The sequence below is a fragment of the Falco biarmicus genome, chromosome 7 (assembly GCF_023638135.1).
Source record: "Falco biarmicus isolate bFalBia1 chromosome 7, bFalBia1.pri, whole genome shotgun sequence".
In the NCBI taxonomy this organism is placed as follows: domain Eukaryota; kingdom Metazoa; phylum Chordata; class Aves; order Falconiformes; family Falconidae; genus Falco; species Falco biarmicus.
Genome location: NC_079294.1, coordinates 63,079,309 through 63,095,275, shown reverse-complemented (window position 1 = coordinate 63,095,275; position 15,967 = coordinate 63,079,309). Strand labels below are relative to the sequence as shown.

General features: G+C 43.8%; 1 protein-coding gene across 3 annotated transcripts in view; it reads right to left on the bottom strand.

Moving 5' to 3' along the window:
* Nucleotides 1-396: 396 nt before the first annotated feature.
* The window catches only part of SV2B (synaptic vesicle glycoprotein 2B), a 66,903-nt gene continuing 51,332 nt past the window's right edge, over nucleotides 397-15,967 (bottom strand). For all 3 annotated transcript variants that reach the window (XM_056347656.1, XM_056347658.1, XM_056347655.1), the window contains 9 exons: nucleotides 14,808-14,941; nucleotides 13,546-13,635; nucleotides 11,329-11,439; nucleotides 10,128-10,216; nucleotides 9,228-9,392; nucleotides 6,508-6,641; nucleotides 5,631-5,831; nucleotides 3,185-3,344; nucleotides 397-2,234 (listed from right to left, as the gene is read on the bottom strand). In XM_056347656.1, the coding sequence (XP_056203631.1) occupies nucleotides 2,051-2,234; nucleotides 3,185-3,344; nucleotides 5,631-5,831; nucleotides 6,508-6,641; nucleotides 9,228-9,392; nucleotides 10,128-10,216; nucleotides 11,329-11,439; nucleotides 13,546-13,635; nucleotides 14,808-14,941 (1,268 nt within the window). In that variant the 3' untranslated portion in view covers nucleotides 397-2,050. The remainder of the gene's footprint in view (nucleotides 2,235-3,184; nucleotides 3,345-5,630; nucleotides 5,832-6,507; nucleotides 6,642-9,227; nucleotides 9,393-10,127; nucleotides 10,217-11,328; nucleotides 11,440-13,545; nucleotides 13,636-14,807; nucleotides 14,942-15,967) is intronic.

The window sequence follows — 15,967 nt, the reverse complement described above, 5'->3', positions numbered from 1 at the left end:
CCCTAAGCTACCCATAAAATGAAGAAATGAGGCATAATAAGCTCAGTTATTACAGCAGCTTGTGATTTTATCAATTTCATAAACCTCAGAATAAATCTCAAAAATCCCAAATAGCCCATTGTAGCCTAGCTGCTCCGTAACTATTTATCCCTGATTGATGCAATGATAGAAGTGATGCTCATTAGAGGGTTTTGCCTCATCATCAGATCTCATTGCTTCCTGTGATCTAACCATGCTCTGTGTCCTTCAGCTGCACCAGCACTGGCTCCCACGGCTGCGTGGGGCTGCCCCTGGTGTCAGCTGTTAGTGTATTTGACAGTCTCTGTGCACCTGAAGGCAGAGGTGTTATACTTCAGTCCTGCTGGATTTCAGCCTAGTTTTGAATGTTTTAAAAAAAAAAAAAAAAAAAAAAAAAAAAGAGGGATCCAAAGAAAGTTAAGTAGGAAGGTCATTAGCAAAAGTACAAAAGAACTTTTTATGTCACAAAATTTCCTGGTGAGACAAATTCCCTGTGTTATGTGACAATTTCTGATAAATTCTGGTCCATTGCTGAGTTTGTTGAAAGGTCTACTTAACATTATCTAGCCAGTTGTGAGCATTGGTGTGTTATTTTACAGTATGAATTTCATTCTTGCTTCCTAAGAAAAAATATCCAAAAATAGACAACTCGCTTTGCTTTGAGGTGCAACAGGACTTAAGTCATCTGATAAAAAGGGCATATGAATTTCAAAAATGGTCTTTACAGGTTATCAAAGTTAACCGTGCCACTTAATGGGGAATTTAATGTTCTGTACAGTGAAAGCTTGCTGCATGCATTCCCTGTGTAACAAGTTAAATGGCTTTAAGTAACTGTGCTTACAGTGTTTCAATGAGACCCAAGTAGATAAGAAAATCAAGCATCATATTCTTTAAATAATATGGCTAAAATGCTGGTATATTCACAGTTACCATACTCTAGGTATTAGACCAAAAATCCCCTATTTACACTGGATAATATGTACACATTTGGTTTGCAGAATGCTCCAACATCATATCAATTTCTCCTGTGAAAGCTGTAGGAAAAAACCTCTTAATCATCATAGAAATATATATTCCCAGCCATCAACACATTTCAATATTTGGTGTCTGGATATAAAGAATGAAGTGTTACTAAATTGGTCATTACTCCAGATAATCTCAAATTATTTGGATTATTTTTTAGCGTCTCTCTGAAGATCTTCTTAAGGGTGCAGAAATCAAAAATTATAAATTTTGATAGCTTATCATTTTGATGTGTGTATGTATGTTTGAAAGTATGTGCAAATACATATATATATGTATATAATTCTGTATATATTCCTCTCCCAGACCAAGAAGGTGCCTAGTGATTCTCTATGCCCAAGTAAAGACAGTAAAGGGCTTTGAAACCCTGATTCTTCTGAGTGCGCCGATCACCCATCCTCATATCCTCCAGAAATCAGGACTCTCACTCTTCCAGACAGTTTGGGTGGTAACTCCAAACTCAAGACAGCTAGTGTCACTAGCCATATCTGTAGCTCTTGTCCCTATGGCTGTAGCTCGCCTGCAGTAGGGTTGTTACCTGCCTCCCCTTTGGATGCCCTCCTGTCTGAGCACAGCTGCTATGAATTGCCAAGGGGTGCTGGGCAAGGCAGGCGGCATCTCACAGCTCGGCAAAGGCATGAGGGGGGCAGCATCTGTTCTCCCGTCGGACACGCTCGCACCCACGCGGGCGCACACATGCACGAAGCCGCTGTTGGCGTCTTGTGAGGTTACACTGGGATGGAGAGGGCAGGGGCAGGCTCCCCGCCGAGGCAAGGTTAACCCGAGCTCTGCAAGGGGTGCGGGGCAGCTGCATGCACCAGTCGTGGCTGTAAAAGGGTCAGAAACTACGGGGGGGGGGGTTATCCCTTTGGGCTCTTCTTTCCCTCTGCCATCTCTCTTTGAGGTATCAACAAAACAGGACAGCGATGGACATTTTGATTGTTCCAAACATGGCTCTTTTTTGTTCTTCTTCTACGCCTGCCCCCCCGGCCCCCCTGGCCTCAGTTGCTCACATCAGGACCTGTTCTCGAGTCTCTGGCAGGCGCAAGGCGAGCAGGCCACCTCCAACCAGAGCAGAGGAAGCCAGAAGGATGGGAACCACCTTAGTTATCCCTACGAAAGAGGCAAAGATTGAGTTCCCCAGGATGGCACCAAACTTGCAAAGCCCATTGAGGATGCCAAAGGCCGTTGCCCTGTGGGGAAGAACAGCAGAAAGCAGTGGTTAGGTGGGAGGTTCTTGGCATAACTACAGAAGATCTGGATGGGTAATTTTGTGGATGCTCTTATGTTGCCCAGGCTATGCTTCTAGCAAGGAAGGCCAGGCAGAATAAATAAATAGATAAACAGAAGTCTCTGTTTTGCATGTCTGTGTGAATAAGGAAAATGTCTGTGTGTACTCGTTTCTCCTTTTCATCTTGGCTTCTGCCTAGCCCCAGAGTGGCCCACTGTGTCAGCCTTTGCCCTTCCCCAGGACAGCTGGCCTCAACCTGCTCTAGAACTTGGCAAATCCCTTCCAAGCGCTGGCTGGAGTGGCTTGTCACCAGAGAAACAACCACAGCTCTCCTCCAAATCCCGCTTCACCTGGCAGCTAAAAGCACACTGCCTTCAAAGCACAGTCCTTCTCCTTACCTCCTGGCTTCCTCCAACAGCCTGAAAAAGGCAAAAAAGGCTGATAATGATGTTGTAAGGAAAGATTTCATCAGCAGCACATTCTCCCAAAGTTTCCTGTGCTGCCCCATCTCCCAAACCATTCTGTGCAAGTGGTTGTCTCCAGGTTGTGGAAGGGAAAGCTGTCACAGTGATGAGCTATGACAAGAGGCTGGGGGACGGTCTGAAAGACCAGACCTCCATGCACGTTCATGGAGATGACAGACTCCATATTTTATTTGTCCAGAATTTCCATATTCGCACGTGACTCCCTGCATACAAGCCACCATGCGGAATTAGGTTTGCAAATTGTCTATGCTGATCCAGTACAGCTGCAGGACTACCCAGTGGTTAAGGACTGGTGAAAATAATAAAAAATACACATCCCCCATCTACATGTATCTAGAGTGACTTTTTTTTTTTTTTTTTTTTTTTTTCAGGAACCAAGACGACAAAGTCAAAGGGTGGAGACTAAAAGGAGACATATTCTGAGCACCTTTTGTCAGTGGGATATAGCTCCACAGTGATCACGTCCAGGGCGTTCCAGGCAGCGATGCTGGCCCCGCAGAAGAGGCACTGCCAGCCAATCATTGCCGACTCGCTGTTGCCGAAAAAAAGGAAGAAGCAGCACACTGCTGAGATCAACATCGAGCCACCTACAAGGGGAAACCAAGAGAAAAATGTTGGCACGAGTTTCCCCTGTCCACAGTTGAGCAAACACATTTGTTGACAAAGATGGCTTTCAAGCGACGGTGTTTCACCCCAAAACAAATTAAATCTGCAGGAATCCAAAAATACCTTGATGTTGCCTGTCTGTATTTTGCCGATGCTGGAAACCAGCCTGAAAATGTTCTCAGTGACCATCTGATCTTGCTGATAATCCTGCCCTATGAAGACTCTGAAGACAGGCTTTTCCAGGCAGGTTTCCAGCATCTCAGACTTCCAGATGGACCCAGAAAGAGCAGAGGCAAGTAAACATGAAAGTCAATGAGGAGGAATCATTGTGAAGGTTTTTCAGCTTGAATTTTGAGTGAAGAGCTGGTGCATTTCATATCATATTGAAATCACTTGACACATTTCTAGTCCCAATTAGGATAATTTACAGTCAATTGTATGAAGCATTTGAGGTCTCTCTTAATTATAAGAACATCATTAGATTTCATGGCACATTTGCACAGGAGCCATAATTTTATGAACATCACCGAGGGAGAAAGTGAGAACGTTCATGCTCAGTTAGGCACAGTTCAGATTCAGAAATACTAATGGCTACATCACTCCTTGTTCCCCACTGGGAATTTCCACCTGAAAGATGCAATTTTCACAAAATCAAAGTATCTTTCACTGCAAAGTTCTGTTGTTGCTGAAATATCTCCATTTACTACCAGAAATCCATTTTGTTTGTTTGTTTGAGGTTTTTTTTTTTAATCAATTTGATACCATCCAAAATAATTTGCATGCTGAACTGCAACTGAAATGCTTTATTTTGGACACTAGGTTGCATCTCGCCGCTGTGGTGCCCTGTTTATGAAAAGTTGTTGTGCAGGACTCCATATTCACTTCTCCTCCATGGGTACCTGGCCAAACTAGGTCCCCCACCGTGTGGTGTGGACATTCCCCCTGCTGAAGAGGTACAATGCAGCGTTAGGGTCACCACGCGGGCACCAGGAGATCTGCTGATGGGCACAGGAGAGGGTTTAGGGGAACATGACGGCCCTGAACTGAAGTCCCAGCGAGGCACATAGCACAGAAGTGAAATTCCGTTTTCATGCTAAGCTGACCAGAAATAATATGTTCAACAGAGTGATATGGATGGGATGCCAGAAGGCTGTTTCAACTGAAAATTCTGTAGTGAAACGTTTCAATGCGTCGTTACTAATTTTTGTTCTGTACTTTTCATTCTGCAGAAGAAATAAGCATTTAGGATTCCAGCTGTCATCACAATTCTAGACAAAAATGCTGACGTGTTGACATGTTTGCAGGGTGGACAATCTGATTCTCGTTCAGCTTTCTTTAATTTACTCCCCACAGACCCACTGGTTTGTTTGGGTCTTTTCCAAATTCACTACGTGAATGGTCATTTCGCCCCTAGCGTATATTCCTGACACACTGCTGGGGTCATTTGGCTTACCTTAACCTGTCTGACAGTGAGGCTAAGCTAACTGAACATCCCTCTGTTCTCAGAGGAGAAAGAGAGAGGAGAGCTTGGGAGAGTGATTCATCCCTCATCCTTGAGCCACAGCACTGATTTTATTAACTCACTTGGCTGTCCCTCAAGGCATGATTCCCATAGTACCTGGAGAGCAAGGTCTGAACCCTGGAGGAAGAAACACCAGAAGTTTCCAAAGTAATCATAGAGCTGATAAGGTGATAACTTATTACCATATCGCTAAAGGGTGGCATCTTGCTTGGCTGTGACATGGCCACTTAATTTACTGTATGCTCTCTGAAGCTCTTTGCAAAATCATTTGAAAATCAGAAACTGGAAGAGGGAACTCCTGGGCTGTTAAGCGGCCACATCAAATAATATTTGTGAATATGTATTGCTACAAGCAAAGCATTTATTTCTTTATACAGAGTGCTATGGACATCAGCATCAACTCAAGAGCACCGAGAGGTCCTGCTTCAGCTCTGACCCTGTTGTGCTGAGCACTGGATAAACACGCAGGCTTTGACATAAAAGCCAAAATAAAAACGGAGGATGTCACAGATACACAGAAAAGCAGGGTGAGGAGGTGGGAGCAGGTAACTTGCCCAGTGCCACAGAATACAACACTGCCTCATCTTTTTACCCTTTTGATATGGGAATAACTTAGCCCCACCTGAGCCACCTCCCCTCGTATTGGTGTGTGCAGATGCAGCGAGACCTTCTCACTGACCCTGGCTCTTTGCAGAGCCATGCTCCCATCCACGACCTGCGCCATGCACCCATCGTCCCCACTCACCGATCATCTTTATTCTCCCGATTTTGTCCATGAGCAGCGCAGAGATGATGTTGCCCGGCAGCACAGACAGGCTGCCCAGGAAGCTGACCAGGTAGATCAGGAAATCATTGTCCTCCTCAAAGTCGAGATGGCAGCCTTCCTTCTCCTTCAGAAACGTGCTGTTTATGAGCCTACAGTTGATGAATTTGTGTTCGTAGAGATCTGTGAGGGAAAGAGGCAAAGTCTTGATCCCCTTTCGTACAGCAGCAACAGAAGTCAGGATCAAAAACAAATCAAAGATCTGAGAGGAGCACCTCATCAAATGGAAATGGCCAGGGAGTTTTTATTTTAGTGGCAAACTCTAGCTGTATGCTTGGCACCTGGTGGGTGTGAGCTCATCCACTCCGTTTATTTGTGGAGTCACCTGGACCAGTATCCCCAAGCCACAAGGACAGGGCAATGCAGGCTTTTGCTTTGATGGCATTATGGTTTGTTCTCTGAGTAGAAGCAAAAAGCTTTTTCAGAATGGATTAATGAATATTTTACTGCTTACAATCATCAACCACAGGTTGGTTAAAATTATAGTTTAAGCCACATTTGTTGAATCAAGCTGTTAAAAGTGCTCAGCATTTTGTCATTACTTTAACCTGCCAAGGTCTGAGTGCAGACTTTTTGCATTTCCCATGCAGATGCCCATGACACCAGAAGCCATGTGATTAAAAACACTGATGGAGCAACCTGAAGACTCCTTCCAAATGCATCCCCCTCTTTTTTCTACTATGACTCTCATTACACAGAGCACATACACAAATGCACAGATGCTTATCATCCTTTCTCCCAGTATCTGATAAAAGACTTCCTGATTACACAGATGAGACCCTAGCAGGAATCCCATTACCAGTATTATAAAAGACAGTAGAGATGATGGTGCAGTTTTCGAAGAAGGTCTCGCTGGATGTCACATCTTCGAAGTAGCATTCCTCAAATAATGAATCCTCAAATCTTACTTCCTTGAATTTCATGCCAATAAATCTGTGGGGTAGGAAACAGAACTTGAACCCGTGCCTTACATTATTTCCTACACTGTATAGCAAGTAAGGGCTGTTTCAGGAGTCACAGCACCAAAGGCAGTTTCTAGGGTCGTTTACAGAAAAGGCATTGCTTGAATGTATAACTGTCCTTCCAACTCCATGCTTACTTATTTTGTATTTTAGTAGGACAGAAGGGTTTGAAGAAGGATTTTTTTTAAAGAGAAATAGGCCTTTCAGGATTTCTGGCAGTTTTTCTATTCCTCAAACTAGTCCCATCTAAGAAAACGTGCTTCTAAGGCTGAGTGTACACAAGTCCTCTCACATTCACTACTAGTCCATCTGCAGAAGACATAATATCACTCACCGCATGGCATTTTATTTGTGAGCTGACCTAGCTGCCTTCTTTATTCCGCCCCTTCCTCCAGCATAAATAAAACCAGACATTATCAGGAGCCCATTGAAACATTTGGTGAAAGGCTTCTGAGAGTTGTTTAAAGTCAAACTGATTCTTTAAGCAAAAATGCAGCAGGGTTTCTAGAGTGCGGGGAGATTATCTGCGTTCTGCTTGTAACCATCTCTGTTTGGGGACTATTGCTTATCCTGTAACGAAAACAGATTACGCTAAAAATAATCAACTGTGTCAGGTGATTGATTTCTTCTCTGATGGGAAGCTTGACATGTCTGACCTGCCTGTCTGAAGGATGACACAATATTGATTCACCTGTGAAATTTTGCAGGCACAGTGAGAAGATGTATTAGTTAATGCACAGGCATGTTTGGAAGATGTAAGGAGCTATTAAGAGCAAGCATTATTGCTCTAGTTAAGGAGGCCACGACTGTCACTGAATAAAAAACCTTCTAACATACTCTGAGAAACTTAATTGAATCGAGCACTTTACAACACCATGTAGCATGATGGCTGTTTACATCACTAAATGAGCACTGCAGGGTTTCTTAACTGAAGCTACTAACAGATATTATTAATGCACAAAGTACCACAAGAAGACTATTCAAGTCTTTTGCTCTGTGTAGAAGGTCTCATAGGTTACAACAAAACTTAAGCTGTTCTGCATTTGCTCAGTAATGGTCTGTGATGTATTTACTCCCAAAGACTGTTAGAAGTCCCTCTCTTGCAGTCTGCTTTCTTAATATCCATCTTTAAAAGAGCCACATAGCAACGGCCTGGTGTTCAATGGAGTTTTAACTCATTAACTCCAAGGGCTGGAGGGAAAACGCAGCTATAAATCATATTGAGATATGCTCTGGGCATTACTGGAATGGGCTTGATCAGGTTTTAAGTTTGTGAATTGGAGAACACCAAGGCAGGAGAATAGTGAGGTACATCATATCTTTATGCCTTCATACTGCAAGGGTGCTCAGCATCCTTAATTCTCAATGGACTTAGTGAGAACTGAGTATCTCATCTGGGTATGAGATAAGGTTCCCTAATCCCAAAATGTGACCACCATCCACATCTCATCAGACTTTGTTTGGCTACTCGATAGGCAGGGGAATAAGAATTATGGGGCTAGGTTTATACTGTCAAGCACAGCTCGTTGCTGCAGGGAAGGTCTCTGAAAGGACATGGGGACACATGCTGAGGTTCCCCACCGATGTCTATCAGATATATACCAAGGAAACGGAGACAAATATTTTCTGAGGAGAGAGGAACAACCTGGCTGGGCAGTGAGGCATGGTTTCACCCGTGAAGATTAAAACAATGAGTGCTTCGTGTAGTAAAGAACACCGAGCGGGACCTCCCCACACAGAGCAAGGCAGCTGGAGCAACACTCTGCCTAGCCTATCTGGGGCAACTGGATCGCAAGTGGGTTTACATGGCAGTATTTTTCCCACACATTTTATTGGGTTTTAGAAAAGTGATAGTGGCCTGCTAGAAATCACGAGGATTTATATCGTTGTGGAACATAGAGTGATTGGGGTGTGGATGCGGAAGAAAAAACCACCAGGCCCACCCCAAACAGGAGAAGAAAGGGAGGAAAGCAGTGATGTTCTGCTACAGTGACCTCCCTGACTTCAAAACACTAGAAGAGAAGGTGACGCACTCCTTCTGGGGGGAGATGCCGAGCGGTGTGCCAGAAGCACAGCTGGCCGGGACACAGCACGCACTGATGGGCTGCAGGATGAAGGCAGGGCAGGTCACACTGAGGACTTCGAGAGAAAATTGCTTTTCCTTTTGGAAATGAGGCAGCAGAGCAGTCTCACAAGCGATGGGCTCTGCTGCCCAAGACCAGTAGATGTCAGTGTGTGCTCAGGGAAGTCACCCCTGCACCCAGGGCTGCCCAGCCAGGTGGGTGCCCACCGCCCCCCTCCCAGCGAGGGGCTGCTGGAAGCAGGGCTCCTCACAGGCATCCCCTTGGCTCTGGAGATGCCAGTGGCGGGGGCAGAGTGTGTGAAAAACAGGATAAAAAGTCTATTGGTCTGTGGAAAACTGCCTTTGGGATCTGAGAGATAGAAACTGAGCATCCAAAAGAACAACAGAGTTTTTCAAGTTGATGGGGGGAAAAAAAAAAGTTTTCTAGAAACGTATTTCATTCCGAATGCATTGAACCAAGTTCTGTTCACTTACTTATCATTTCTGTATTCCCCATTTCTATGGATCTGGTTTTCCAGGGTGAAGTTAAAGGTGAAGTGTGAGACTTCCTCCTCATCAAATATCTTCACTCGGGATTCATATGCCTCTTCTTGGAGATACCGGATCATATCAGGGAACCAGACGATAAGGCCATAGTAACTGTAGCAGGATAGGAGACGTACATTACGGGTACAAGATACTGACACTGCAAATATTGTGGTGATTTTCCAATGATCTACTTCGTAACTTGTAAACTTGTTAAACTCCTAATGCAAATCCATTTCTGATACAAATTCGTGCTCAGCCCTGACACAGGACTAAGCAAAGTGTCTCCCTGCTGGACACACTCAGCTCATCTCAGAAGCATGTTGATCCATTTTCATGCACTTCAAGCAGAACAATTCATTTAAGTTTGATTCCTTGGCTGGGAAATAGAGCAATGTGCTATCCTTGCTGCCCAAGAGACTAGCAGAGCAGTAGGAAGTTTGGAAACTTCTTTAAGTGTGGTGTTTAAGTGAGAGTTGGACTAAGTTTACTTGTAGTTTAGGTTCAGGCTCACCTGAACAGTTTTGACCTAGACTAAGGAACAGCTGAGAATCGGGTAGGGTTGTATCTTTTTTGTGTGGACAAGATCAAATGGAAGATCTAGGGGTGAGAAAGTCAATATACTACCACCCTACTGCCCACCTCTCAAGTCCTGGTCTGTTCAAAGCACCTTGTACTCTTATAAGCAATTAGAGTGATCAATGGTTCATAAGAGAGCAAGGCTTGGTACACAAAGACTCTTTAAAATAAGACCAGGATTAATTTTTAATAGTTTATTTAAATGTGTAAATAATTATTCAAACTCTGAGGGCCCTCTAGTTTCTTGAAGAAGTTAAAGAAGTACCTTACCTTAAGGCCATTGTAAACCAAACCACAGCCAGCATCAGTGTGTTCATCCTGTACTGGGCTGTTAAACAATATAGCACGTTGTCCCAGACCTACAAATCCATGAGAAGGAATGAGCTGCCAGGACGCCCAAGCAGACACTTGGCTGATTAATTTCTGAGTGCATCGTAAATCTAATGTCAGTAAAAAGGGCTCATTGGAGGAAGCTCAGATGTGTGGCTTATATTCAGTGTTTGTTAAAAACCATATTTATTGAGATAAATGACTTACAAAAAGATCACTTAGCTTTGTGCCAGGGTACTTGACCTGAAACGTCTGTAATGAGCTGGGGGGCATGACTAGGGCTGGGCTGATGCGGTGTCTCAGGTTATATCAGTAAATGTGGATATGAGCCTGTTCTCGGAGCCTCTGATGATTTTGTCTTTTTAAATATATGTATGGTCTCAGGGGCGCTTTCAAACTGAGCTAAAGCTCGCTGAAGAGGAAAACCCCAAACTGCTGGCACTTTAGGAGGGGTAAGATGAACACAGGTAGGGATGAAGCCAAGCAGAGCAGGAGGCAGACCGAGATATGTTCCTCTTGACCCTGCAGAAAACACTGCCAGGAACATGAGGGGACATAACTCCTCATGCTCTTCACCTGCTACATAAATATAGTAGTAGTATAGCACCTGAACTGTTATTAATTAAGAAAGAGTCTCATTTACTTTAAGCTCATCCTTCTACACTAGAAGATCTAGCAAGATTTTCCACAAAGTTCTGCATGGACATAGGTAAGCAAGCATAGTGTGTGTGAAAGGCCAAATTAGCCAAAGAGACAATATACCACTGTTAGACACTCAGTCTCAGCAGGACCAAGGAGCAATCACTCTTCTGAATCCACTGTGGGTGGTAAAATCACTTGGGCTTGGGGGAGAGGGAATCAATCAGGAGAGTCAAGTGCTTGGAGCTGTGGCTTGTCCTGGAAGCTCTGCACAGCGGCACTACCGTGAGGCTCACGGGGCATCTCGGGGCCTGGCTGGCAGTGTGGGAGTTTGCAGCTGCACACATCTGCACAGAAAGTGCAATGAGATTACAGCCCTCCGCAAACACCAGCAGATGTTTTTGAGTGAGAGTCAGGGTTTCAAGGCACAGTGACCCAAAGCAGCGAGGCGCTGGAGCCTGAAGCTCAGAAGCCCTTGTGGGATGTTTTTCCCTCTCTTTACCTGTTTGAAAGTAGTCGTGATTCTGACCAGCCACCGCTGGTACCAGGTCCCTGTTGAGCTCTGGATTTCAATAAATTCATCTACTTGCTTTGGAGTTTTGATATAGGAAACCTGGAAAAAAGAAAATAAAAAGGAGAAAAAAAAATCAGACTGAAGTTTCTAGAATCGATTGTGGGTAGATTTTAAATTCCACTCTCTTCTGGGAAATGTTTCCACCTGATACCACTTACTACCTCTTTCTTGAATGTTATCACTAACAATTGAGCTAACTGATCTAATTACAGCAAGAAATTTTATTACGGAAAGAAGCCTATTCTCCTTCCTTCCTTTTATCCACCCCTCCACCCTTTCTCTCTCCCTCTCTCCATCCATAGAATGTTTTAAGTGTATCACATCCACTTTAATCTTTCATTTATTGGCTAATGTGCCTTACTTCTCTATCCCTTAGGCTCCCACTAGAAACTGGGAATAGGTTATTACAGTAAAAATTATCTCCAAGATCAGCCACTTGTATCTGCATCAAACAGCACCCACAGAATCTCTTTCTTCAAAGACAACTGGCAGGAATATTTCTCATTCAGCACCTTTTTAAGTACCACTGGCAGAACTTCTATGACAAATGAACGTGTAGATGGGAATCTTTGCATCTGAAAATGCATCCTGTCATCAAGTGAGCCCACACCTCACAATCAGTGTACATCACCAAAACAGTCTGAATTTTCAACACTGAACACCTGGATGGCATAAAAAACCCCTTAAAAATGGATCCCAGAAAATATTTGCTCAGTAACTTTAAATAAAGGACATAGTCAAGGAAAGCAGATCTGTTTGTAAACACAACAAGGAGGTGAAAATTTACTGAATAAATTTCTGAGTATGAATGGGAGCCTTGGCTCAGCTGCGGAGTCTCCGTGTTCTCTTGCTGGCACTGTTTAAATGTCAGATCTGGAACTGTCCCGGTACCAGCTGACTCACCATAAACTGGCAACTTCTGGCCTATCAGAAAAACAGAAAATCTGACAGTTTGTGCTACACCAGCCACACTGATTGTCCGCCCATGCCAAGGGATGTCAGTAAATCTTGATTCAGCCAGTGCGCCATATCGTGAGGTGTGATACTGAGATCAGCTCATGCTGTGGCAGTCATGACACTGTTGGATGGAGTAATGAGCACTAATGAATGCTGTGCAGCTGCTCCTTCGTTCTCTTACTCAGCTCAGACTCTCACAGTGCCCTACTTTAACATAGATACACACACACACACACACATATATTTAAGTTTGATTCCTCTTTTCCTGCTGCCATGCAGGTCTCCTTCGCCTTTGCTATGAGGGTTCACGTTTGTCAGACGGTTGGTAGCCTAAAAATAACATCTGCTCATTAAGTTCCTATCTGAACCTGCACACAACTCTCATGCACAGATATTAAACTTTAATTTTCTTGCAGGATCACTTCTGAGGGGCCCTGTTTCATGACAACCCTTCTGAACATGGAGCCTTGCTCTCCTTGTTCCAAAAGACATACTTTACAAACAACTGTATATCCTTTTCTCCATCCTTTAAAAGCACATGTAGTCTCATCTTTAAAAGCATAAATCAAGAGCTATTCCCTGGCTGGCTCCCTAGGAGTTTACAGCTAAATTATGGTAATTTGCAACTAACCCCAGCATGCACCTTTTACCTGATTTTAATATTAATGAAGTCCACTGGTGTGACCTTTTTCACAACAAGCAGCAGACTAATGAGTAATAGCCACTCATCCCACTTTCCCTTGGAGAGATTAGAGATCGGCTATGAGGCAGGTGGAGTTTGGGAAGCTCATTAGAAGGTACGTGAAGTTTAATCAGAGTTTGATTAGAAGCCAGAATGGAGAAAGGAGTGACTCAGATCTCCCACATGACTAATACTGTTCTTGTTTGGTCTTACTCTCTTAGAGCAGAATAAATAAGCATGTGTGTAATTGGAAAATCACTGGTCTATGCACTGTAGAGTAACACCAGAAATTAAGAGTACTCACTGCAATTCACAGGATTGACTAATTCTTGAAAAAACAGATTGGCATCTAATTTTAAATGCAAAAAACCTATCTCAGAGCCCTTTTTCTGATGTCTGGGAGAGTCTGGAGAGAGTCCCAAGGAGGAATAAATTGGTGCTGTGCTGCGCCAAGGAAGGTATGTCCAGCTTTTCTTTTTACATGCTGATGGCTTTGCTAAACTCACCGTAAACACCCTCTCTGGCTCACCCTTGGCCCGCATGTTGGTGTCATGAACTTGCTTGAGGATCATCCAGGCTTCATCATGTTTACCTATCTGAAAACACCAAAGAAAAGGAAAACAAATGTTGGAGTTGCCAGCTCTGTAATTTATCAAAGCATAGAGAGAAACCAACTCTAGAGGTCCAATACAGTGGAGAAGAAGCACACATACAGCACTGGCTGCATTAAATGCAAATAGCTGAAATCACAGTTTGTATTCACGGAGCGCAGCATCTCTGTGCTGAAGAAAGGAGTTGCCCTAAAACTGTTCTGAGGCAGAAGAGGAGTCAGGAACAGAGTTTTAGAACCAGAAGAAGAGGAGATGGATGAGGAGACCTGAGCTCTAATCCCACCTCTGCTAAAACTTGCAGGGTTAACTTAGAATCATATCATCACAGAATTGTTTAAGTTGGAAAAGACCTTTAGGATCATCGAGTTTAACCATAAATCCAGCACTGCCAAGGCCACCACTAAACCATGTCCCTAAGCACCACATCTACATGTCTTTTAAATACCTCCAGGGGTGGTGACTCAATCACTTCCCTGGGCAGCCTGTTCCTGTGCTTGACAACCCTTCTGGTGAAGAAATTTTTCCTAATCCCCAATCTAAACCTCCCCTGGCACAACCTGAGGCCATTTCTTCTTGTGCTATCACTTGTGACCTGGGAGAAGAGGCCGACCCCCCTCGCTGCAGTCCCTTGCAGCAGCTGTGGGGAGCGATAAGGTCCCCCCTGAGCCCCCTCCTCTCCAGGCTGAGCACCCCCAGTGCTCTCAGCCACTCCTTGTAAGACTTACGCTGCAGCCCCTTCACCATCTGTGACAGGGGAGTAAAGAATACTTGCTTAAGATTTCTGAGGTTTGTGTATTTTACTCAGTAAATTGTACTCTGTCCTTTGCTCTTCCACCAGGATTCAGTAGTTACATACCCAAACTCCGTGAGATGTTTTCAAAATGACTTGGTTGGACTTATAAAATTCCCAGTCCTCATCACCTTCTTTCTGTACCACATTTGGGAGTGAGGCACTAACCATCGTTGATTGACCCTGCAGTCTATAGTCTTTGGGGTTCAAGCAATTTGTGGAGCTAGTGTAGACATGTAGGAGTGGTTTTGCCTCTGAGCTTATGCTGTGCATGTGCGAGGGGAGAAAGACAGACAGACAATGGCACCTTAGGGACCAGCTATTCTCTGCTAATATCAGACTGCAACGTTCAGATTAATCACATTACCTCCAGCAAAAACCGCGGGCTTTCAGGCATGAATTTCAGTGCCACCAGGGAGGCGACGCAGGGCAGGGAGCAGACAAGCACAAAGACTCTCCAGCTGTGGAAGTGGTACTGGGTTCCCATACTGAACCCCCAGCCTGGAAACAGAAAGAGCCAAAAAATTTTAAAAACTGACCAAGAATTCTGAGGTTTTTCTTTCCTAAACCAGCTCTGAAATTTACAGCCCTGTATGACGTGGAGACAGGTTGAAAGTTTGCTAGTCTGAGTAACGATGGCTCTCAGAGGCTCGAAAGCGTGCTCAGTGGATAACAGCAAGTAGATAGGAGCAATGAACTTCATGTTCATTACGGAAAATGGTACACACTTGCACAGGCTCTGCCTTTTAAAAAGCTTCTTTTATCTTTGAGTTTAGAAATCATCCAGTGATAAGAATAGCTCCACACAGCTGTAGGCAAGTACGGCTGGGAAAGGGCAGAGGAATGAGGGCCATAATTTATTGCTGCTCAGTGATGTTACAAAAAGTTTACAAAGGTTAAATCTTCTCTGATCTGAGAGGCATGTTAAAGACAGCTCCTTTCCATCTCATACGTCACACGGGTATTTCACATTTTATGGAAGTGAGCTAGGAAAGCAAGTTTATTTTTTTCCAGACCTGCAAAACCTGAGCTGGGATTCCAAGTTAGAAGAATCAGGAACCTAATCCCACATTTCAGATTCCCCCTCTCCTGCTTTTTTCCTGATGTCTGACCAGGTCAAGTATTCCCCTGCTAAGAACTAGAAAGTACAGCATCATTCTTACATTGTTCCATTTACATTCCCTAAGATCAAATCTGAGAAGTATTTTTTAATTCAGTGTTTTTCTATAAACATTTTCATTCGCATAATAAGGAAGTCATCAAGCAATGGTTTCTGCAGAGGTCTCATCTGAGTCAGCCATGGTGCTCTACTCATTTCACAAAGTTCCAAAATAGTAGGTGGAACACGGGACACCAAAAAGAGAAGCTATAAGACCACATCAAGAAATAATCTGAAAAATAAATGTAATGTAAGTACATCAGGACTTTTTAAAACAAATGTAGTTGCATATAATAGAATTATTTCAACCACTACGCAGTAAGTTTGCCTATTTGTTCCAATGGTCTGTCATATCAATCAAAAGCATG